Source organism: Channa argus, chromosome 1 (assembly GCF_033026475.1).
Source record: "Channa argus isolate prfri chromosome 1, Channa argus male v1.0, whole genome shotgun sequence".
In the NCBI taxonomy this organism is placed as follows: Eukaryota; Metazoa; Chordata; class Actinopteri; order Anabantiformes; family Channidae; genus Channa; species Channa argus.
This window is the reverse complement of record NC_090197.1, coordinates 16,060,502-16,084,880: the sequence shown is the minus strand read 5'-3', so window position 1 is coordinate 16,084,880 and position 24,379 is coordinate 16,060,502. Positions and strand designations below refer to the sequence as shown.

Genomic DNA, 24,379 nt, shown 5'->3' with positions numbered 1-24,379 from the left:
TCCTGCAACAAATGATAATTTATAGACTTTATACTAATATTTGTCTGTATCAAAATAAGGAAAAATCAAGTCAGATGATAACAGAACGTCTAATATGAAAATAAACAGGTCTGTGTCATCAAGGTCATGGGTGAGCGAAGTCAAAATCAATCAAAGAAAAGCCAAATAATAATAAACCTCAAAAAAAAACAAAAAAAACAATGGAAAGTCCTTGAGAACATGTACACACACATATAACCATTTCAATACAATAATAAATGATCAAATTTATTTCATTATTTATTTGGTCATTACATAACTGTAAAATGCTTGCATGTAATTGTTTTGGACTGCAATTAAGTGTTCAAGGCAAAAACATACAATTTACATCCCTATGTGTTAAGTCATTTATTCATGGATCCATAGTGGCAGCTGATAGTAGTCACACTATTCCTACAATATTGTCACAGTTAAACTGACATGTTATGAAGGGCCAGACAGTTGGTTAATCAAACTGTTTTGTTTTTGTAGGACTAGTCCTGAGCATTTACAACCAGTGTCTGTGGAAGTTCATTTCTACTCATGTGAGGAGCACAGGACAAGGCATGGTAGCCTGATACAACTAAAAAAATAAAAGAATTAGTGAAATGCAGGAAAGAGAATGTTAAAAAAATAGAAACCAGAATGTTTGGATATTATTTCTTTTTTGAGAAAAAGGTACAAGACAGACGACTAAATAATTGCAATTTCATTTTTTGTTAATAACAATACATACATTTATAAAGACCACCACTTTGTGTGAAAAGGGAACAGCAAAACAACTCCAAATCAGAGTTGTAGCCGTTTGTTATGTTAACTGTACAGTCTTTATGATTATCTCAACAACTCCCGAGCAAGCATTAGTCCCGTCACTAATAAATGGAAAAAAGGTAGACTACACTGCAACACGCTATTTACAGTATATTATTTATATATTTATATATATATTTATATATTTATATCACACTTGTTGTAAATATGACAAGATATATTCATAAGCATTATTAGTGCAAGGCATGAGTAAAAGACAGACCTGTAGAGAAAGTTATGGACCAGATGTACTGTATGAATATGTGCATGTGTGTCAAAATGTACAGTGTAGGGTGTGGAGAAGAGGGGAAAAAAAAGTGTGTGCTCAACGCAGGTGACAGAGGGATGTGACAGATCATGTGCTTGTGTAAAATAATGCTTAGGGTTGACAGCGTTTAGAGAGAAGAAGTCACCGTCGTGTGTGTTCATGTGCAAATGTGTGTTCAAACATATACACAAGATAAATGATCGTGAGTCACTGAGTTTATGGTTGAAATCTATCAGCAGCCAGTCAGCCCAGTCCAGTCCCAGTTTGTACACACTGAAACACAACTGTGTCTAAAGCAATTCCTAATCAAGAGATGAAAAATAATTATGATTCAAAGGTGATTATGAAGCAAAGTTGCATATTGCTACTTCTCACTATCAACATCTTCGATTAACCCTTCAGCAGTCCAGCAATGTTAATACAATGGAAGGTGAATCTCCATGAACAAAATCCATTAAAGATAGAAACCAAAGAGACCCCAGTATAACCACAAAAAGATGGTCTACGCCAGACTGGACACTGGATACGGAGATGGCAAGGTGGTGATACCGATGGCTACCTCAAAGACCCTTGCACATTGATGTGGAAAAGGTTGGGTGGAGCAGAGAGGAGGGGGATTGCTGTGCTGCACTGGTCCTTGCAGACAATTAAGTCACAGAGTAAATATTGTGAAACATTGCACAATGCCACTTGGGACAGCAAGAAGCAGGCATGGCCCCTGAATGAAGCATTGGGGTGGTAGAAAAGAATTTACACTAGTGCTACTTTGGGTTAAGGAGAGGGAATATGAGAAAGGAAGTCTAAAAGGACTACAATCCACAAAGGTTTTTAAACTTTTAAATGAAAAGGCCCCTGTGAAGAGAGAGACATTAAGCTAATGGTTCCCCTCTCTCTCCCTTTACCCTCCGCCTTTCCTCGGTCTCAGATTCATAGTAATACACTACTCTTCTCTCATAGACTATTTTCTGTGCCACTAAAACAGCTTGTTTGTTTTTCTTTTTTAGGCCATATAAGTACAAGTGTGCATCCATTAGTTTGAAAAACGTTTTGCAAACAAAAACACATTTATCAGAGGAAATATACAAAAACTGGGGACTATTATTCAAAATGCAGCAGTAAAGTCTTAAGTTATGCCAGAAAAGGGAAGCGACTACTTCCTTAAAATAAAACCTAGTCTATATGATGGAAGAAAGATGATGGAAGGCAGGGTGCGCTAATGTCTTAATGTCTCCATCATTAATCTATAGACGCAAAATGCTGGATGGCAAAAAGCCTAAAAAAAAAAAAAAAAATGACCAGCAGCACATAGCAGTAGAACCATGATGGTGGAAAAAAGGCAGAATCACATGGACAGATCAGCATAATGGCATTGACTTTGCTACTGCAAAAAAGGGGAAGCAAAGGGTGTATTTTCTTGTTTTGCAGATTGGAGAATTGGACATATGGGTACAACACATTGCATTACTAACTGCAGTGGCATTCGGGGCATTGGCCACATTAGTTCCCACTGTACAGGTTGGTTGGAGGGAAGGCTTCCTTCACGTTAGGTACTGCAGCATGGAGCCTTGGCTGGCTGGGCGGCTTCTGTCAGGTCTACTCCCCGGTTCCTTCCACTGTTGGCTCCTGTAGCCTGAGGCTCGCTCTTCGGCAATCTCTTTGCTGAGGGTTACAATTCAAATCAAACAAAGGATACTAAAACAAACTAAAATTTTTCCATTTGAGCAGAAAGTTACAAATAAAAAAAACAAACAAAAAACAAAACTAATTAAAAATCATAGCTCAAACCTTACCTCAATGATCCACTTAATCAAAACATATTTTCAAATAACGTAAGTAAGAATATCTACCTATGCACATTCAGTATTATAGAATAAAGTGTCAATTGTTACCCACCAATAGCCATAAATATCTCATTCACATTCATAGATGTCTTGGCCGATGTCTCCATGAAAAGTAAGCTGTTGTCATCTGCGTAAGATTGAGCATCCTGTCAACACATAAACACTATGAAATTTCATCCTCAAACTCACATGCATTCAGACACAGGAGAATGACAGTTGGAAATGAATTTAAAAATTAAAGCCTTAGCAGTACAAATTAATGTTATAGCCTTGATATGTTAGAAATGAGAGATGCATATATTTTGATCTCACCTGGAAGTCGACAGCTCGCTTGTTGGCTAGGTCAGCTTTGTTGCCTGAGAGAGCAATGACTATATTTGGACTAGCTTGTCTTTGCAACTCCTTCACCCAGTTCTTGGCCCGTGCAAAGGATTCCTACAAATAGAATTTGTACCATCTGTCAAAACTTTTATGCCATAGGTTCTGCCATTTATGCAACACTGTCTGTAATATTAGTTACTGCACTGTTAACTAAATTCCTGTACAAGTCCTCTGGCTGCATTTATTGTATAACTAGTCTGAAGTGAGGGCTGGTATCATCACTACAACTTAAATTGAAAACAAGGTTAGAAAAACTGCATTGAGGGTGGATTAACGTGCCTCGTTCGTGATGTCGTAGACCACAATGGCAGCCTGTGCTCCTCTGTAATACATGGGTGCCAAACTGTGGTAACGCTCTTGACCTGCAGTGTCCCAGATTTCAAACTTCACTGTTGTGTCATCTAAACACACTGTCTGGGTGAGGAAGGCCGCTGAAAGGAGATAAGGTGAGGAGTGAGTCAGCACTAGATTACCAAATACATTTTACAGTGCAGCGTAAATAAAACTGATTATTATATTGTTGTCCACACAAAAGGTTCTTATTTTAACATGCTGTTCCGAAAACAGCAAGGCATCATGCTATAGTCAAATACACCTTTTCTGAAGCTCAAATAATTAGCCACCTTATGAATAAAGAAAATCACTAACAATCCAGAAACACTCCACCCCTTTTATCATTTTGTAAAAAGTGTTGATATAAAGCTCACCTCCTATTGTGCTCTCTTGGAATTCATGGAACTGGCCCTTGACAAAGCGGAGGACTAAGCTGGACTTCCCCACAGCTGACTCCCCCAACAGCACCAACTTAAACTGACAAATCTTGTTCCCTGCATTGGGTCCATTGGGTCTTGTAGCACCTCCCCGATTGGCCATGACCTAGTCAGATCCTCCGCTGTCCTGTGTGCCAAACCTCACTATCAGGACTTCTGCTGCAAGACAGAAGATGTAAATAATGCATACAAATGTTTGCAGAGTCAAAAAATATATATAAATAAATAAAAAATTAAATGTATTAAACAACTCAGAAAACATATTTAAAAATTCCATTAGTTTTAAATGTAATTTGAAAATACAAAAAGCTTCAGAAACCTTTTTACTTACTTACTTTTTACTCTCATTAGTTACACAATAGGTTGAGTAATGAGATACGGATTTACAGAACTTCTAAAAAACACTGTCAGAACTGGATGCAAACGTTAGCACAAGTGCACCAAGACAAACAAGTATTAAAAGTTACAAGAAAACTGCCATGCACAGAGAAAACATATTCATAACCCATTTAGACAAAAAGCATGCAAAACATGCAAGTCATAAAAACTAGGACTAGATTGTTTAAATCTGCTTGTGTTGGCTAAAACACATTTTAAAACTTGGGGGATCTTTCTTTTCAGTCACTGGCTCCCAGACTGTGGAATGCCCTGCCCCTGTCTCTGTGTTTGGATGATTCTGCTAATTCTTTTAAAAAGCAACTGAAGAAACTCTTCTTCAGACGAGCTTTTAGCTGTCTGGGCTCTTATAGTTGCATATGGTTGTGTTCGTGTATTACTTTAGATTTGAAGTTTTATTCTCTGTATTATTTTCTCTTTTTTACATTTTGTAAAGCACTTTGTGATTTTATCTGTGATGGGTGCTATAGCAATAAATTGTAATTATTAACTTACTAATAAGCTCATAATAATTAAAGTATGCTAATGAAATACAGGGGCTGTATTCTATGCACCATTTTATACATTATTTACTGCATTGTTGAATTACCATAAGCCATTGCTGTCACTGTACAGACACATACTATATTCTACTTAATGGTCTTTTCTGGTCCCAGCTGACCTGATTAAACAACTACATCAGCAAATGCAAAAGTGGACCCAAAAATGATAAATTGCACATCAGTACATTCACATATCAAGCTTAAGCTTAAAGCCAGTAGCATTACACCATTTTGCAGACAAAATAAACAGGTGTAACTTCACTGATAATGCTGGCATTGTTGTAACATCCTTATAGTTACTTTCTGATACTAAATAGTTAGGAAATTAATCTATGAAAGAAATAAATCAATGTTTGAGTTTTAATACACCGTACTTTCAATAAAGCTTTCACTTTTTATTCACTTTAATTAGTTTTTAAGACAATAAAGCATAAATTATTTTATTCGTATTAAAATACAGCTGGTTTGTGCAAAGTTAAATAGGCCTCAAACATGCACTTACTTCATTTGAATAAATAACATTATTTTATCACTGGCAATTTTTGACCATTAACAAACACAAGTAAGCAGATCCCTACAACAGTGTTTTTGTGAATTATATTATCAAAGAGACGTAGTGCCTACCACAATCACAAACAGTAACAACATGCCACTTCACTCTGCGATTTACAACTTAAAGAACCTCTACATACATACCATGGATTGCTTACTAACTTGTTCAGGAATGAATTGCTGACTAACTTGTATACAACAAATGGCTGTTGTATTCGTCTATTTACCTCTGATTTTGCAGGGAGAATTTGTCCCGAGCATGATGGATGGAATCTTTTCCCTCACCATAAACACTTAACTAAATAACTTTAACTGTGCACCCTCCAACAAAATGTCTTCATTAAGGAGTCAGATATTATACCTACTCACTAATGCAAAAAGTACAATGGCTGTTCAAAAACATAATAAAAATAAAAATCACATTTGGCTACATGCCTAGATGCAGGCATGTTTATATTTGAATTAAGAAGGCAAAGACAGACCTAATAACCTGTATTTAGTCTGTCAGGTGATGGCCTGCTAAAGTCATGTCAGTTATTAATAAATCATAACATCCACTTATATTCTTTATCACATACTAAGAGAATGATCTGTGTACAGCTTTAGTATAGAAAGCCATCAAGTGGGACAAATTAAACCAATGTCTTCCGCACTGCAAAACCATGTGTATCTAGATCTTATCTCTGTAAATGGTCCTGTTTATTTTTAACAAGCTTACACGAGAATTCATACCCCTGTCAAATAATTTAAAGCGTTCAAAAGTGAAACTGAGTAGTGTACTGGTTATATCAGGCATTATGCTATATGTCAATCCATCGATTATCTTAAACCGCTTGTGCAGCCCCCCGTAGGTGTTTTCGGGGGGCTGGAGCCCATCCCAGCAGTCCCTGGGCGAGAGGCAGGGTACACCTTATTAAACCTGAAATATTGAATATTGGCATGTAGGGGATCCTACGTTAGAGAACAAGTACGAAGGAAACACGCATAAGCAACTGGAACCAGAAAACTGTAACTGCGTTTAACATGTCAGGGACTGTCAAAAAACGCTGCAGACTGCGTGACTGAAAACCCACAAATATTTGGATTTGACTGTAGTCAGTCGAGAGTAAACACACTTGCTCACGTTAAATGTTACCATAGACCTATTCTGATTTTAGAGGGGGGCGCCATTTTCCAAATTGTTTTTGTTGTCTAACTAGTTAGCCTACCTGCTATTAGCCAGTCTTAGCCTGGGCAGTAACGTTAGCCTCCCAACCACTTTTTGAAAAGCACATAAAACAACAGGCTCGACTAAAGAAAGCAAAAGAAATGAGATTGCTTAACAAAGCAGGCGTTATATGGCTAGATTTGTTAACAAACTCAAGTATTATACAGGGTAGCAAACGTTATTTAATAAGGAATTGCCAGCCCCTTAATTATGTAGTTAGCACTAAGGTTAGCTTGTTAGCATTCCACCCACAGAACTGATTCCACCCATCTAGTAGCTGATAGCAGTCGCAAAGTCTGATATGCTGCTTGCAATAACGTTACCATACGTTACAAGCCACCTGCTAATGAAAAAACAACGACACAGAAGAGGAACCACTCGATTCGACAAGACGTGACAAAGGCCTATATTTCGGCATTCTCATGGCTATCAAACATCATCGACATTAGCTGGAGTCAGCTAACCACAGCGTTAGCTACCGCTAGTCCCTGATGACAACTGAGCAAATGTTAGCTTTAGCAAGTCATACAGCTGGAAACCACAAGTTGTCGATTCATGTCAAATACGCTACCTGAGAGCCAGACGATGTTTTGAACTTTAAATACTGCCGCCGCAATATCTACTCACAACAGCCGAGACACTGTGGTAAGGTGGTGAAGGAAAACCCAAAAAATAATTTCAACAATCCTGTCACGTCGCCTCCTTTCTTTCTTCTCGCAACTTCCCCTTAGAACCAAAACACAAACAAGCTCTTCCGCCCCCCCGTGCCACGTCACACGTCGCCTGCCGTCCAAAATAAGTGTCCCACCTGCCGTGTCCTTACCTCTTTACACCCAATACTTAATTAACTCGCAGCAAACTCTAAATAGATTTTAATGGCACTTGTTTATGTAAGAGAATCATCTTATATTTTTTCACACCTTTTACACAGTTTATGCGTCTGCTTTGTCTGCAATCATACATTTGTGTCTATATTTAGACAACATTGCAGCTATCATTCTGTGTAACGTGTCTACAACGGAGATCAATATTAATTATATTATCTTATTTTTCTTCTTATTATTTTCTTTATCTGATTATTATTATTATTAGATTTGATGATGTAGAATATCTAGTAGACATCTGATAGACCCCACCCTGTTGCTTCTCTCTTCTAAAAGGTACTCAGTGTTGAAATATAGTTTTAAGTTGCTATATACTCTGTATTATGGCAATTTTTTTTATCATAAAGGTCTCTTGAAACGAATTGCTTTCCTTTTATGTCTTTCAAATAACTGAAAAATTAAGAATATATAGAGACTGCAAGCAACAATTATTTTCAACCTGAGTTATTTTATTCAGTAATTGAGTTAGTCATTGTGCAGTACAATATGTTGGAAAATAGTAGAAACATGGGCACCAAGCTCTCGAGCCACAGTATAAAGTCAATCGACAAATCTATTCTCTGTGTGCCTCAAAAACAATGAAACTGACATGTAAAGTGAGGTCTATACAAATAAGGGTTTAGAAAAAACATTACCGTTAATGTTGTAGCTGATCGACGTCACTGTAACAAGACAGAACTGCAGTACAGTAAGAAGCCGATGGGCGGCGAAAAAGCGTAATCAGTCTCGGAGTTTAGCCAGAAGAAGAAGAGAAGAAGAAGAAGAAGAAGAAGAGCGCCCGGCCCTGCGCTCGTCTCTTCCGGAAAAGGCCATATCAGCCCATGATATCAGCACGTTTTGTTTGTGGCGAAGTGTATGTTTTTATCTCGTGATGATAATGCGCCATATTTTTTAAGTTTATGACAAAATATTTTTCCAGTTTCATGTATATGGCAAAGACTCACATTAAAAAAACTAGTGAGCTGTAGCATCCTGTCATGGAGGAGGGGGCAGTGGAGACACCCGAGGAGCTGTTGGCAAAACAGCACCGCAAGGAAAAGAAGGATCTGCAAGGTATTTAGCGTCATCTGGTTTCTTCAATATAACTTTTTATTCAAACCATTGTTGGCAATTCTCGTGCGATTTAAACTATTGGAATTTATCACACTGTACCAAAAAGCAATAATAGTAGCAACAGGAGTAATAGAGCAAGTTATAGAACCCAGTACTATTATAATAGTGTAGGTACCAGGTATTTACTAGTCCATTTGTCTTTTGTGTGTTTTAAAGTTAACACAAAGAATCAGAGAAGGCAGAACACTGCTACCACACAGATCTCTGTGAATAGTAATTTTAATACTTAGCTGATGTAGACATATTCAACATCAACCAGTAGTAAATGTCATATGTGACAACACAGACTAGGGTTACACTTTGTTATTATGCTATCAGACGGTTAGCACTTGTGCTTTATTTTCAGCTAAAATACAGAGCATGAAAAATGCTGTCCCAAAAAATGATAAGAAAAGAAGGAAACAGTTGACCGAGGAGATTACCAAACTGGAGGCTGACCTCAACCAGAAACATGAGGAGGAATCCAGAAAACTCACAACTAACACGGAGGTAAAAGCCTGCAGCTAGGTGATTGAAGGATCATAGCCTTGAACCGGTTCCTGACAGAATGCCGTTGTCCAACTTTGGTGTCAATATATGTTGTACACAGAGTGTGATTATTAGATAAAGTTGAATTAGCAACATATGCAAAGCCTTTGTCACTGTATTTTCCAAGGTGGAAGAGGTGATAAAAGGAGTTGAGACCTTACAGGTGGAGGGTGGAGAACTAGAAGAAGTCAAACAGCGAGTAACCAAGGCCCAGAAGAGACGAGTGAGATACAGTTCCTTCTTAAATATAATGCAGTTTCCCTGCACACTATGACTACACACGTGACCATGTCAATACATGACAATCACACTTCATACTCATAAACTTATATACCTACTTACTCGAACTCTCATCATATCCGTAACTCATTTATAATTTGTTGCTCCATCCATCAACTGTGTTTGCTTTGCTTGTGCTTTTTATGTCTTATTTACTGTAGAAATAAATGACATTTAAATGATCTTTCTCCAGGACAAGAAAGCTGCCCAGGAGAGGGAGAGGGAGAGCAGGATAGCTGAGGCAGAGGTGCAGAATCTACAGGGCATGAGGCACCAGGAGGGTTTGAAGCTAGCTCAGAAACTTTCCCAGCAACAGCTTCAGATCAAGGAGATCTCTTCTGATGGCCACTGTATGTACCGTGCCATAGAAGATCAGCTGGCACAACGCTCAAAGGTACCAATTATTCAATGTATTTGAATACTTAACTAGATATGTGATAAGCAAATGTATTGTATCTACACTCCATGCTACTGCACTATGTAGAATTGCTGTAGTTGTGCTGCGACAAACTTGCAACATGGTTTGTATACGAAGAGTACATGTATCGTTCTGCTTTATTCTAGCCCGGAATAACCATGAGTGTAAAAGAACTAAGGTTTAGCACTGCTGACCATATGCGAAATCACACTGATGATTTCCTGCCTTTCCTCACCAATCCCCAAACTGGGGACATGTACACAACAGGTAACACTGTTTTGTTTGTTTTTAGTTTTCAGAAACAATTCGTGAACAATTTGTTTCTGGTATATATTGGATACCAGAAATGGTAATTTTGTCAATGCACAGTTTTCATAGAAGTTTTTGTGTGTGTATTGGTTTCCAGATGAGTTTGAGAAATACTGCAGTGATGTGGAGCACACAGCAGCTTGGGGTGGGCAACTGGAGGTGAGTTGTTTACGTTTTGTCACAGCTACATTATGTAGTTGCTTCTTGTATATTACAGTAAATACTTTTGTCTTTTAACAGCTCAGAGCCCTTACCAAAGTTCTCCATTTGCCAATAGAAGTGATCCAGGCCGACTCTCCAACTATAAAAATTGGGGACGAATTTGATGGTGACCCTATCACCCTAGTGTATGTTGTGTATATTTTCTTGGATATAGGTATACAGCAAATTAGTAAAACATGTGTATTAATAAAATTGGGTAGATTAACAATAGTTGATACAAACATATATTGTACTTTGTCATGAGGGACATATTGTAAGCGGTTTAGGGCTATTACATAGCAAACCATAGTTTTATACCATTGCCCTTGACTATGATTTTATTTTCTAATTGTTTACAGCTATATGCATCATGCCTATGGACTAGGAGAACACTACAATTCTGTGGAGCGGCTGAAAGACCCTTGCAATGTAGAGGACAGCTGAGAAATATCTCACTGTTGGTGTGACTTTAACTAGTTTGTTTATGCGGAGAGTGAACCACTCACACCAATGGCCCCTTAATCCACATGTATTTGTAGGATGGTTAATGCTAACGAAGAAATAGACTAATAAGGGAATTAATGTGTTAATGATTTTATATTGGACACTCTTGGTCTAACCCGGTGACTCCCAGTGGTACTTCTACAGCCCATGTTGAGGAGCAGTGGTGTAACGCGTAATTTTCCCACATAGTTTTAAAGCAGGTCTACCTGGCCTGGAGTGGATGTAAGAGCTGTTCATCATAGATGTCATTGAACCAAATGTCAACAGAGTACTGAGTGTGTGGAATGGACTCATTTGCTGAAACTGTAAATCACATTAATGTTACACGCTCAATACTGATGAGTTATGTCAGTGCTCAATTTGAGTATTAATTGTATTCGTTTTATTCCAGTGATGTGTTTTGCTCTATGTGATGATCATTAGAAGGTGCACACATCCATACATTCTCAAATTAAAATTGGTTTACAAATATCCATATACCGAAAGAAAGTTGGGAAAAAAAACTAGTGCTGCTGTCTCCTTTCATTTCTCAGGTTCAAATGAAGATGCCATACTGTTGTACAGTTTATTCATCTGTGTCATGTCTGTCTTTGTTAAAGTGTACACATGTACTGAGAAGCTGATCACACATTTATTACCTTGCATTTTTAGTCATATTTTTAATTTTGATGGAAATGTTTCAGTAGTCAACATTTCCATCAAACTGAATGTAAATAGAACCGTCTTGCATTACTTAGCTGTTACCACAAGGAGTCACCAATGCCTAAAAGGAAATTTTCATTCACAGAAAGCATCTCATCCCCATGGAAACTTGAAGGCAACTAGGTTTAGCAAATGGCAGAGTCCGTGGTTAGAGCTTTATATGGTGGGTCAACTTCTTTAAATTTAAGCTCAAAGAAAGTAAGAGATATTCCTAAGTGTGTTTCCAGATTAACAAACCTCTCGGTTCTCCTGTTAAACAACAATTCCATCACCTCTCTGCCGGTCGAGCTGCTTTCTCTACAGCACGTGAGTTTTCCAGCTTGTGCTAATTAGAAAAAAAACTAAGCGTTTTGCTCACATTAAATCCTTTTTCTTTTGCTATGGCTGGAAGCTGGCAGAGCTGAATTTGGGAAATAATGCCCTAAAGGAGGTTCCTGCTGTTTTGGGCCATCTGGAGTCATTGAAAAAACTATATCTGTTCAGCAACCAAATTACAGTAATGCCACCTGAGGTGATAGGTAGGTTCTCACTCTTCTGCCTATAATTAACACCTAATTTGTTAAAAATCAAAAAGGTAAATGTACTATATTGCTTACAGGTGGCTTACAAAATCTTGTTTTGCTCAATTTGAACCACAACCAGATTCAAATACTTCCACCAGAGATTAGAAGGTACATTTATCCCAGATGCCTCTTCATGCCTGTAATAATTGGTACTCAAGAAACATGTTTGTACTTGTAAGGCTAATAAGCATCTCTTTTACCTGACAAAATGATGAAGGAATTAATAATGAATTTCTGCAATAAAAACATTTCAGCTTGAAGAAACTTGTATACCTCAGTGTGCTGGACAATAAACTGGAGAAAGTCCCTGCAGAGTTGGGTCATCTCACAAAATTGTCTGAGATAAACATGACGTCCAACAGGCTGTCTTTTCTGCCCAAGCAGATGTACCAGTGTAAGGACTTAACCAAGCTCCATGTAGCCAGAAACAAGCTGACCAGCCTACCAGAGGTGGGTAAGGCTTGGCTTCTCAAGAAATGCACCTGTTCTCAGGTGATCTTGAAAAACAAAGCTGTTGTCTTTGGTGTTGCTGTGGATTTCTCAGTTCACTGCAGAATTTGAATAATATTTGAATTGGAAAACATCGAAGAAAGTCATCAAGTTTCATATATCAAGTCATGACACTTATCTGAAACAAACAGAAATAGCATTCATAATTAATTGAGATATTGTAGTAAACAATGTTTGGATATGTTATTATAGCCAGCTTGATCTGGACCCTTTCATTATATGATACAGTAGCATGACTTCATAACTAACACTTGCTCTACATTTCATCAAGGGAATTAGGGCACTGGCAAAACTCCAGGTTGTGGATGTGGCTGGGAACGAGTTGTCAATGTTCCCTGTGGAGGTACAGTATGATCTGATTTGAGCCTGCCATGGTGCAGAGAATCCTAACAACTGTGGAAATAAACCTCACTTTCTGCTTTGTCTGATGCTCTAGTTTCATCTGCTGCCCCTGAAGGAGCTCTACTGTGAAGGCAACAGATTTGTGCGCTGTGAGCCGATACAACCGGTGCAGAATGTGGAGGTGCTCTCATTAAAGGTAACAGTATTTGAAGTGGAGGAGACTGAACCACACTTATCATGATAATTATCCACTATGTACGATACTTCACTTCAAGTGTTTGGGTTTGTTTAGTACCATTGTTTTTGTGTGTTTCCTAGGAACTGGTTGCCAGATTTGTGTTGTGGGAGGACAGGAACAGTTCCTCTCTAGTCCACAAAATGCTTTCACACTACCCGTACCTTTCTGCCCTGTTGGCCAGTGGGAGCTGTTGTGCACTGTGCTCGAGCCCCTTCCTCACCACCTGGCTGGAGTGTGTGCATTTTGTCAGTCTCAGGAAGGTTGTGTAAATGTTTTTGTCTTTCTCTCATTGCATTATGGTACTGTGTTAAGTGATTGTCTTGCATGTTGAGGCATATGATTGCATAAGTAAAAGTTCACTACACCTGAATGAATATATGTTTATATAATCACAAGTCCTTTATCATGTTTATATTTGTTACAGGACATGAAAATGAGGAGTTCAGGAAGAATCCCAGTGCGTGCCCTTCTTTGTTCACACAAGTGCTTCAGTACGCACGGACATTCTTACTATGGTGTGGCTACAAGATAAATATGAGTCCATTAAAAAGGTACATCCACACTTTCAATCAATACAGTATTTTGTTCTTTTAAAATCTCAGAGATGATAGCTGACACTAGGTGGCAGCAAATGAACACTGTATTTTGTCCATTCAGCGTGGCCTTTTCATTGTGACACTGATACATGCACAAACATTATTTACAGGAAATATTGTGTGTGCAAACCCACATTTTTCACATCTGCTTTTTTATTTAAACAGGATTTTTCAATGCAAGTATATAACCAATAAAGCCTAAATCAATCCTCAACATTATATTAATACAGCACAGACTATTTACTAAAGCATTTCATCTTCACATTTTTTGGCTGGGTAAATCTAGTGGGATCCTGCTCCCTTGTCAGTGCTGATGAAGCTGCACTAGACTCCATCGCTTCCCAATCTCTATCTCCATCTCCACTCAGTGGCATCTGTTCCAACCTGCCAGACAAGAGATTAGATACAGAGAGAGAGAGAGGTGGGGAGAAAGAGAGAACTTCATTTCTAGCAAATTAATTTCCCATCCACACCTCCAGAGCTTGCTAGCTCATTCGCTAGCTGCTGCGGCCGCTGCTGCGTGTGTCTACTGAGTCGGAGCCTCATGCATAATGCATCAGGTTTAATTGCAAACCCAGAAACTAATGACTTTGGACTGGTTAACAGCAGGGGAGCCATACATCTCGAGCAAACTGAATGAAAAATCAGCTCAGAGGAGAGAAAAAAAGGAGCCTAGCCCCTAATTGATGAATAATTGAAGCGGCGAGCTACAGGGCATAATTGTGACATTTTGTTTCAATCAATTTCCAAGTGGTGTGGGCGAAAGTGCACTTAAAGGGAAAAAGCAATGACAACGAATGAGAAAGAAAGAGAGAGATAGAGAGAGCAGTCAGTGATGGAAATGGACATTGGGTCTTCAGTCATTGCACTGACATTTGCTGAAGCTCCTTGTTCAAACAAAAAAATGACTTTTCTGTCTTTCTCCATTCACTTTTCTAGGTTTTCTGTCAAACCCCCGTTTTGCCTTTGTTGGGTCACTTTTTCACGCCTGGCTAATGGATCCATATTCTTTAAAAAATGTTTTTTGTTTATGTTCACGTATTCTTTAAAAGTTAAATAATTATTTACAGCACAAAAAAGTGAATAGGCGGTATTTGTATTTCTGATTTACTTTTGCTTAGGTAGTATTAGGGCATTTGGCCACATCAGCTAATATGTGGGAGTGTAACACCACACCAGTCTCTCTTTGGATATAGGATCACTTGACTTTTATGCATTTGTCCTCTATAATATAGGTTATGTTGGACTGAATTCAATTAATGTTGATTAAAGAAAAAACTGAAATCACATAATGTGTCCAGCTTCTGTAACATATCTGAACATTTAGTCTATCAACACCTCCACCAGATTCTGGGTCCTGAAGCAGCAGCGCCACCAGCATAGTGACCTCGGGACCTGTCTGTTAGTCAGTCTGGTGTCTGTTGTCTGTTGTCGAGCTTTCTACATGTATTCACACACATGCTTTTTTAACACACTGCGGAAATAGCAAACACCCTCCCTCCACTCACCCTGCATTGAAAGCACATCATCAGGATAATTTTGCCCCCACCGCTTTGTTTTCATCATGTCATTTCACAAAACACATAGTCACACCCCCACATGTGTGCAGACACACTTTTTCCATATCACTGAGTTGTCCCTTATGATTGCTATATTCAGTGAGCGCTGTGTTTTTGAGTGTTTCTAAAAAACCCCGCACAGCTTGATTGACGTCTATGGAAATGAGGAAGTTGCATCCTCAAAGGAGACACCTTACGGATGGGAGCAGCATAGTGACGAGAGGCATTTACAAAAGGCGCTTGTAAATTCCTGACATGCCTAGCATATGTTAATGAGCCATTCTCTCGCTCTGATATAATTATTGCAGGGGGATATTGCCTTTGGTGTAAAATTTCTGTCTCACATGGCATGGCTACCTCATGGGGAGGGATAAAGATAAAGAATGATAAAGTAGTGGGCGCATAAATTCTCATTTACTATGCTTCAAGGTAAAGAAAGACATGTTGGCAAATTCACTCAGGTTGATATATTGGGAGAAGGCACATGGGGTTCATTACATACCTCCTTTATTTAAACGCTTTTTGGAGTCTTGTGTCGTTTGTTAGGGTGTTTTTAGCCAGTCTCATCATTTAGAGCACTTTTACTGGGGATGTCTTTGGAGAAGCCCATGGCTCCTGTAGTTCATATTGTTTCTTAGGGCTAAAAAAGCCAAGTGATATGTTGTCTAACAAGAGAGTGTAGGTTGCAGGTTGCAAGTTTTTATTGTAATGGATATGACAAAATATGAGCATTTGCAACTTAAGATCAAATACATCATTGGCTCTGTACTTTTTGATATCTTTTAATCTGTCTAGGTGTCTGTATTTTACTTTATGTGCATCATCTGGGGTTGTAATTGAACCCACAGTTTTAAGGTTTACTGTATAATATGCTTAAACAGGTATTTGCAAGTGGTTTCCGTAACAAACACTTCCAGCATGATATCGCTACTGCAACACTGTACCGTGATTAGATCTATCAAAGCCATGATTGCAGTCTTCACCTCAAAACAATGATTTGACACTGCTTCACCCAGATTTCTCCTCGTCTCTCCTCGGGCCAACGACAGAGGTGCTATTAAAATGAGTAGCATTGATTGCTGAATTAGGGGCCTTGTGACTGGAGAGAGAAAAAAACAGCCATTCAATAATGAGCGGTAGGCCAATGTCATAGCCAGGAGTGTGCACCACTCCAATCAGTGGAATCTATTGTCGTGCATCGCTGCCCATGACAGATCTTGGTATCGAGCCACTGGCAGAGTATCAGGGTATTGTCTGCTTGATGGCCGCACAATCAATTCTGTTGTGTTAATAAAGATTGTCGGCAGTAGGGGGCAGTATGATTCTCCGCTGGCTCTTGAACAGATGTGGAAAGAGATGCACTGATGTACAGCACACTAGGATATGCTTGATGAACCTAAGAGATAGAGCAGCTAGTAAAAGCAAGCACAATGAGCTATTATTGAAATTTAAAGCCTAGTTGAAATCTAAGCATCAGATTAGAGCATTGTGTGACTATTAAATGTAATAAGTCCAGCCAGGTATTGGAAAAGATGAATATTTTCTTGAACTCATTTATGCATTTCAATTGAAAAGGGATCGGAAAGACACCTGATGTACAGGACAATAGCAGCGCTGTCTCTTTATCAAATTCAGCACAAATTCAACAAAAGAGCTTCCTTGATATAGATTAGAAGCCGAGAAGAAATAATAAAGACAAGCTTGACTTGTAGTGCAGTAGACGATAAAAAGATGCTACAAAACAAAGCCACCCAGATGTACCAGTGTAATAACCCAGCTTCCTCCTAATCTTTCCTGTTTTTTTACATCACAATATATAAATAACACTCTGGATACAGGCAAGTAAACTGTGTGTCCTTTGAGAATACAAGGAAGAGATGCCATTACTGAGACATTCCTCATTAGGGGTTCTGAGACAAGAGCCTAGCCATCAGGCCAGCAACCCTCTCTCTGGCAGTTCTAGGTCAGCACCAACCACAATGCAAAAACACCATTATCACGCTGCATTTGTTGAAGAAATAAGGCGAAACACCGCTGGAACTTCAAAAGAAAAAAATAAATCTTTAATCTTGAGTGTCTTAGAATCTCTTCGAAAGTTTCCTCCATTTTAGTAATAACAGCGGCGAGGAGAGAGACATAAAAATGTGTGTTTCTGTTTGTTTGGAGGAGAGTGACTATTTATTTGGGGAACAAAACTGGAGGGAAAATGATTCTGAAAGAGATGTAGCGTCTGCATTAGATCTTTTGATGTTACTTCAGATACTTGACTCAGTAGGATGCCATGTGGTATTTTAATGTGTTTTGCTGCTGGTGTTTTCCAAAAATAGTTGTGTAATGTATAATATTCCTTTCTTGTTTCATTGTTTTGATATATTATATTTGATTCATTATTCAGAATAATCTGACATATGAATTCAGTCTGTCAGACACACAGTGGCGAACTGCTGAGTTGACCCTACGAAATCTTTCAGTGCCAGCTCCACTCTACTCTATCATCAATATGATTGACGGCACACAATCTGAAAACCCAGTTTGAGGTCATGTGATGGCCATTGGAGCATGCCCAGTATACTGGTGCAGCAGGCGGGTGGGACACCAGGTAGCAGCATCTGGTCCGCGCATTTTTCTAGAACACACAGTGCCTGTGGCACTGCAGGCTTGGCTGGCTGAACATCTGTCTGTGATGTGCAGGCCGGCTGGATGAGCAGACCCACAACCCAAGCAACCAGTCAAAGGAACGTCCTGCACACACAAATGTCCTTCAGGAATATGTGGGTTAATGTCTTTGTTACTTCAGTCTGACTATTCAGTCCTTTATGTAATATTTTCCAATGCTGCTTTTGTTCTGTAGTCTTTATTCTCCAGCAGTTTTTCTAAATAGAAACACATTCCCTGAAGTCCCATGTTTATTAATGCTTCATTTTATGCAAAGCACATATTTTCTTCAAACACCCAACAATTTAGCAGTGACATAACTGAAAATAGAATGATAATTTATTTTATATTTACCTTTGTTGTAGATGCAGTGCACAGAATACGCTTTAGTTATGAGATTCTGTCATTTCTGCTGGAAAAAATGGTACATTTGTTGCCTCCAGTAAATTTGAACCACCAAGCTAATGCCATTTCAAGCACACCTGGTTTTGCAAAGAGACATGACGAATTAATTTCCTCAACACAACAATGTGGACACAGCTGCTCTGCATGCATACCTACATATTTAAGAGTGTATATGTATAAATATGCATGTCTATACTTTTCTTTGGATGTACATTTGAACATCTACAGCTAAATGGTTATATCAGCTAAAGAAAATCTTCACAATGACAATAAACTGATTTTTAGAAGATAATACTGCCATGTTCATTGATAACAAAGTTTGATCACATTCAGTGTTGTTGTTGTTTGGTCTACCATGGTTGAGCTACTAAAAATGAAACTGAGGGTAGCAAGGTCATTTTTACTGGTTCTAACGCCCTTCTATGTGCAATCTCAGCAGGTTTTAAATACATAGGTTACAGCAAGTAGGAGAAGAGAGTTTAGTATTTCTGTGTTCTGCATGACAAGGACCTGCTGGGAATCAAGAGTCAGCAGTCGTAACCTTGCCAGGATAATTGAAGAAACTTTGCAACCACTGTCATGTCAATCAAACGCTGTTTTGCTGTGATGGCTGGAAAACATTTCAAGATAATTAGGAGAGTTCAATTTGAGAAAAAGCACGTGTTTGCATGTAGTTTTGGATTTGTTGAATTTCTTACCCTCAAGAAAACCTACAATTGCTTTTAACATCATAGTTGTAGTAATAACTTCTCAATTGAGATTGTAGGTTACCAAATTCAAAAGTTTCTCCCGTTGCTGTATTATTTTCAGCCTATAGCACTGAAAACAACAAAAACAGCACCATAACACTTCACACAGCTCCAACCAACAGAAAAGAGCAGCATGATGCACCGCGCCCGCTTGCCCCCTTCCAATCCAACCTTGCCGACAACAGATGGCCGTCTCTCCCACAATGCTGTGCGGTCACAGATGCCAACAGACGAGGTGACAAACACTCTGCAGGTGCCTGTCCCTCTGCGACCACAGTTTGTGCACCCATTTGTGTTTGTGTGTGAGGCAGGGGACAAAGAGCATCTTTCTTGCCGGGAGAGGAGAGTGTAATTGATAGCAGAGGACAACTACAACCTGCAGGAAGGAAGTGCCATCGCATGCTAAATGAATGAGTTGGCACAGACTGGCACAAACTGTTGGGACAGATGCAGTAGAAGGCAACCTTATTCATTGTGGAATCTTTTGTGAGTAATTTGAGAATCTCTTTATGAAGTATTGTGGTTACTAGTATCTGAAAATTAACACCTTCTATGGTGAAGTACTAAAATAAAATCACATCCACCTTTTGTATATTATATCTTATCTATTTTGTAATTCTATACATTAAACAGTAGATCTATCCTGTATCACATGATTGTGTCATGCTTCAGTGACTTTTTTTTTGAGAGCTCTGTGCAAGCTGTTCCCCTTCCCTGTCTGCTAGCCAGCCCAGGTGTGGTGGTTGGCAGGGGCTAAAAGAGCCAGGTGAGCAAGCTGCTGGCCAGGTGCCCTCCAGAGGCTCACTATACTGACCAGATACCAGATGGCTGTGGAGCACCAGCAGACAGGCTAGTACATCAACACATACAAGAACACACAGTTACTCATGCAAGTGGACTTTCTCACACATACGTCATGTGCACTCGCACGCACACAGAGCGACTCATGCAGTAAAAAGTAGAGGATTAGGAAACATTGCAGCCATACAGTGAGTTCTGAAGTTAAATGCTAAAAGCGTTTTTACTGTACTTGCCTCCCAGCCGCCGAGGTATAACTCATGCACACATTAGTTTAGCTCAGAGCTGGCAGAAATGTTACCTATAAAGCTGGACGCCAGATACTTTCCATACATCCGTCCATCAATTATCTGTAACCCATATCCTGTTTAGGGGGACTGGGTCCTATCCCAGCTGTCATGGGGGGGGTGAGAGGTGGGATACACACTGGATATGTCACCAGTCTACATCACACCTATGGGCAATTTAGAGTTACCAGTTAGCCTAACATGTACGTCTTTAGAATGTGAGAGGAAATTGGAGTGCCCGATTTAAAATGCTGGTCTATTACCATTAATGGTCTAACCATCATATGCTGTATAAAGCATGAATTCGAAATTCCTTTTGGCTTTAATTAGGTCATGTTTAATATTATTGTCTAACTCCCCCCCAATATTGGTGCACTACTCGTTTGTTTCTTTGATGCTTCATTTAATAGAATTGTATTTTGAATGTAACCCCATTTTTAATCTGACCTGATGTAATTTACAGGCAACTCTTGCCTGTAATAAGCCTATTGAGCAACAGTCCAGAATATACAGTTAAAAAAACGACTCTTATTTCACTAACAAACTCACATCATTTTAAAAAAATAGTCACAATAGTAATAGATTAAAAGGGTTAAAAAAAGAATTTAAACCAGGTCTTATTTTAAAGCGGAGTTTAAAAACTTTAATATATTCCAATTACAATTTTCCCCGTAGCAGAATCCCAATATCTGAAAAGACCTAATGGCTTTTGAAGTTAACTCCACTGCAGTAACTTTACTGGTCAATACAACCTCAAGAACCAATTTAAATTAGAACAAATTCCATCAAGAGTCAAAGTCAGAAGTTACCTATAGCTACAGTGTCTAAGACCTCTCAGACTCATTATAATGCATGGATGTATAATATCCCGACCCTATACAGTAACAATGACAGCCATTATTTTCTGCTTCCACTGATGCTTTATAAATCACATTTGTGGCCCTGGCTGAAAGAAGAGTGATCAGCCATCTGTAAATATTTATTCAGCATCTCTATAATTAAACAGAGTCAATGCATCATGTGAGGCATACATGTCTGACGATGGCACACACACACCACTGAATAATACAGTGTGGAACAGCTTGGTCAAACATTAATTGTAGATCTGAGAGAGAGAGACAGAAAGGCATCAATGAAGCGGTCCAAGATGTTAGAATAGTAAAGGACGGATTGATAAATGGAATGGATGTCATTTGAATGAGGGTGATGCCAGAAAAGAAATAAATCAAAGTAAACATGAAATGATAAATACAAGATGTTACAGGGGAGGATGATGAAACTGAAGCACAGAATTGGAAGATCTGATGGAGGAAATAGTTTTATGATGGTCTGACATTAGCTACTGTACTGTATGAGGGCTCAGCACAGATGGAGCCCTACCTTGCTGTAAAAAATTGACGTCAGAATTTAATGGGATCTTTTTGATTTTCTAGTTTTTACCACTTGAAGTAGAGATACAGATGTACACTGATTATTAGATTATGATATAATTGAGAGAGAAAGAAAGTTATTTGAAATGGCAGGGAATTTTAAGTCCCATTAAAAGGAGGTTGAAATGCAGTCTAACAACTTTTAGCAATTTATAGCTGCATGAGCAGAGATAGAGAGTAGCAGAAGAAATCTGACAAATCCGACTTTTATGACCCCCTCATCTAATTTTAACAGAATATTATATATGGCATGCCTTTGTCTTTGGTTGCTAATAATAAAGACGTTCTTTAACTCTAATTTGTTTCCTTGCAATTGAAGTTAGATTCAACGCTTTAAATATTTGTTTTGTATAAACTGGGAAAACTCCATCAGCTTCTGTCATTTGTCCAGAGAAGCTGCCTCATGCAACACAACAAAACCTAAAACAAAACATTATGGACTTATTAGCTCTACAGTAAAAAGTCATCGTGAGCTTTCAAATTTCTAAAGCAATTCACATTTATCTTTGATGTGCTGTAACTAAATACAGTTAGACTTAGATTTTCTTGGAAATGCTAACAACACTTCATGTAGCTTAGTGAGAAGTTGTGCTGAACATATTTACTAGACTTAAAATTTAATTGATCCATGGATTTATTAGTCACCAAAGAGAATGTGTCCTGCATCTTCACAGAGCTTTTAGCCTCTTCCCTACTATAAGACAAATATCCTACTCTATTGCTTGCAGTGGATTATAGTCATTATATTATTACATTACATTACATTATATTTTCACATAAGTTTATGGAAATAATGGGAGGTGCTAAAGTGGTATAAAATTTTATTTATTCATATAATTTAATTTAAAAATACTGGAATTATTAATTTATTCATAACTAGAATGTAGTTATACTTTAACAGTACATATTAATAATCAAATATAGGATTTAATATTGTTAATGCATACACATTGCAAGCTATTTCAGTCTGTATATATATTTTTTCAGTTGGCTTGTAAAATTGGTCAAATGGGCACATGACACTGACTTACTTACTTCATTCTACATGTGCCTATATGTTTGTGTCTGCAGTTTGTTGATTAGCATGTTGTTTGTGTCTGGATTTGAATCCATATGGGATTCGCCATTTTCTGATCATTTCTGATTTCACGCAGATATAGAACAGTGTTGCTACCTCTCATGGTCCCCTGACAACGGATTCTGCACAATCTTCATCCATCTTCTGTCCCTCTCACGCCAATCAAATTAGAATGCCATGGGACAGCAAATTAAGTCCCATGTATATTTTAACAAAACATCTCGGGACAATCTGCATTGCAAAACCCAGAGAAATGTGCCATTTAGAATGTAAAATTTATTTCACAAATAATCAGTTCCCCAATAAATAGCTTTTAATCAAGATGATGGCTTGGCAGCCATCATCAGCCATGTTTCTGTCGTTGCATCCACCATTGCATATATTCATACTGTCCACAGGGACGACCTCACAAAGTGGTCCACCATAAATATTACATTGGATCTCTCATCCTTTCTTCAATTTTCTTCAACAGATTAATATGACAAGTTGTTTTTAATGAAAATTGGGGCAAACATAGAAAGCAACATAGTAGGCTGGAGAAATTTTTATAACAAAGTAACGTGCTTGAAGATAAAGCAGAAATCCACCAATCCCACGGTTGGTAGTTTAGCTTGAGTGTATTTAGTATAAAGTGTAATTTCTGGTCTATACAGGCAATTACGTGCATGGAAGCAGCACCAACCTAAAGCACCTGCAACCCCCAGTCCCCCCCCAACACAAACATATCATACACACACAAACAGAGATGGAAGGCATGCATTCACATCCTTTTTCCTAGGCCAACAGCCAGGTGCACAACAGCTGGGGAAACCATGGGGAGGGTGCTGGGTAAGGAGTGATGGGGGAGATAGAGGACCAGAAGTGGTAGGATGGAAGTCGGACCAGAGGGTGTGAAAGATGCTCTGGGATGAACCATAAATTTCCTCTGGGGCACTCTGAGTCCTTGTGTTTCTAAATAGCAGTGTAAATCTATGGTGATGCTGTTGTGGTCAGTTAAGTTTCATCAAGCACTTTGTCACTGTTAATTAAAAAAAATATTCTCTGCACTTATTTGTAGTTGGTGAGTAGTAGATTTAACTGAGTTTGAAAGGATGGTATTTCTTAACAGAAAAAAATAATATAAAAGACCCAGGTAGAAAAAAAGGTTTTTGCTTATTGAAGACTTTTTGTGAAAGATAAATTGCAGGCATTTAGCAGTCATTTACTTTAATATATGAAATAATAATAATAATATATAAAATATGTAATTAATATTTTTTTTTGTGCCCTTAGGGGAAATTGCATTATAAAAAATGGATTGATCCATACTTTGTCAGGGAAACACACTATCCTTTATGTATCACATTAAAATACACATTAAGAGAGGTCACAAACTGAAAAATAAAACATATGCTGGTTATTAATTATTTTCTAGATGCTACTGACAATAGTTTATTTATATTTTAA

At 38.3% G+C, this 24,379-nt stretch overlaps 3 protein-coding genes across 9 annotated transcripts; 2 read left to right on the top strand and 1 right to left on the bottom strand.

The window, feature by feature from the left end:
* Window positions 1-246: 246 nt before the first annotated feature.
* LOC137125638 (ras-related protein Rab-5A) lies at window positions 247-7,560 on the bottom strand. 6 transcript variants are annotated; one of them, XM_067501444.1, is made up of 6 exons: window positions 7,413-7,560; window positions 4,026-4,247; window positions 3,598-3,749; window positions 3,250-3,372; window positions 2,990-3,083; window positions 247-2,755 (listed from the first exon to the last, which is right to left on the bottom strand). In XM_067501444.1, exons 2-6 carry the CDS (start codon window positions 4,189-4,191, stop codon window positions 2,640-2,642), a joined length of 651 nt encoding a protein of 216 aa, XP_067357545.1. In that variant the 5' UTR covers window positions 4,192-4,247; window positions 7,413-7,560; the 3' UTR covers window positions 247-2,639. The 6 variants fall into 6 exon arrangements, with proteins under 6 accessions (XP_067357545.1, XP_067357535.1, XP_067357554.1 ...); XM_067501434.1 differs by having other exon boundaries at window positions 4,026-4,244; window positions 7,357-7,535; XM_067501453.1 differs by having other exon boundaries at window positions 4,026-4,215; window positions 7,357-7,535.
* An 857-nt stretch (window positions 7,561-8,417) lies between these two features.
* otud6b (OTU deubiquitinase 6B) lies at window positions 8,418-11,527 on the top strand. The gene is made up of 8 exons (XM_067501356.1): window positions 8,418-8,722; window positions 9,129-9,271; window positions 9,438-9,533; window positions 9,783-9,983; window positions 10,154-10,274; window positions 10,414-10,475; window positions 10,557-10,663; window positions 10,877-11,527. The coding sequence occupies exons 1-8, from the start codon at window positions 8,647-8,649 to the stop codon at window positions 10,959-10,961; spliced, it is 891 nt and encodes a 296-aa protein (XP_067357457.1). The 5' UTR covers window positions 8,418-8,646; the 3' UTR covers window positions 10,962-11,527.
* Window positions 11,528-11,734: 207 nt separating this feature from the next.
* lrrc69 (leucine rich repeat containing 69) lies at window positions 11,735-15,255 on the top strand. 2 transcript variants are annotated; one of them, XM_067501343.1, is made up of 9 exons: window positions 11,735-12,029; window positions 12,115-12,241; window positions 12,322-12,394; window positions 12,541-12,736; window positions 13,068-13,139; window positions 13,233-13,334; window positions 13,457-13,636; window positions 13,801-13,927; window positions 14,912-15,255. In XM_067501343.1, exons 1-8 carry the CDS (start codon window positions 11,856-11,858, stop codon window positions 13,906-13,908), a joined length of 1,032 nt encoding a protein of 343 aa, XP_067357444.1. In that variant the 5' UTR covers window positions 11,735-11,855; the 3' UTR covers window positions 13,909-13,927; window positions 14,912-15,255. The 2 variants fall into 2 exon arrangements, with proteins under 2 accessions (XP_067357444.1, XP_067357434.1); XM_067501333.1 differs by having other exon boundaries at window positions 14,259-15,255.
* The last annotated feature ends 9,124 nt before the right edge of the window (window positions 15,256-24,379 follow it).

What these genes read in the sequence shown, in the direction of transcription:
- LOC137125638 (XM_067501444.1), bottom strand. Translation starts at nt 4,191, where the DNA reads ATGGCCAATCGGGGAGGTGCTACAAGACCCAATGGACCCAATGCAGGG. An exon ending in TCTACGACATCACGAACGAG is followed by an intron (nt 3,373 to 3,597) that starts GCACGTTAATCC and finishes TTCTATTTGTAG; the next exon opens with GAATCCTTTGCACGGGCCAA. An exon ending in TGAGATATTTATGGCTATTG is followed by an intron (nt 2,756 to 2,989) that starts GTGGGTAACAAT and finishes TGTAACCCTCAG; the next exon opens with CAAAGAGATTGCCGAAGAGC.
- otud6b (XM_067501356.1), top strand. Translation starts at nt 8,647, where the DNA reads ATGGAGGAGGGGGCAGTGGAGACACCCGAGGAGCTGTTGGCAAAACAG. An exon ending in AACTCACAACTAACACGGAG is followed by an intron (nt 9,272 to 9,437) that starts GTAAAAGCCTGC and finishes GTATTTTCCAAG; the next exon opens with GTGGAAGAGGTGATAAAAGG. An exon ending in TGGGGACATGTACACAACAG is followed by an intron (nt 10,275 to 10,413) that starts GTAACACTGTTT and finishes ATTGGTTTCCAG; the next exon opens with ATGAGTTTGAGAAATACTGC.
- lrrc69 (XM_067501343.1), top strand. Translation starts at nt 11,856, where the DNA reads ATGGCAGAGTCCGTGGTTAGAGCTTTATATGGTGGGTCAACTTCTTTA. An exon ending in AATGCCACCTGAGGTGATAG is followed by an intron (nt 12,242 to 12,321) that starts GTAGGTTCTCAC and finishes TATTGCTTACAG; the next exon opens with GTGGCTTACAAAATCTTGTT. An exon ending in TGTCAATGTTCCCTGTGGAG is followed by an intron (nt 13,140 to 13,232) that starts GTACAGTATGAT and finishes CTGATGCTCTAG; the next exon opens with TTTCATCTGCTGCCCCTGAA.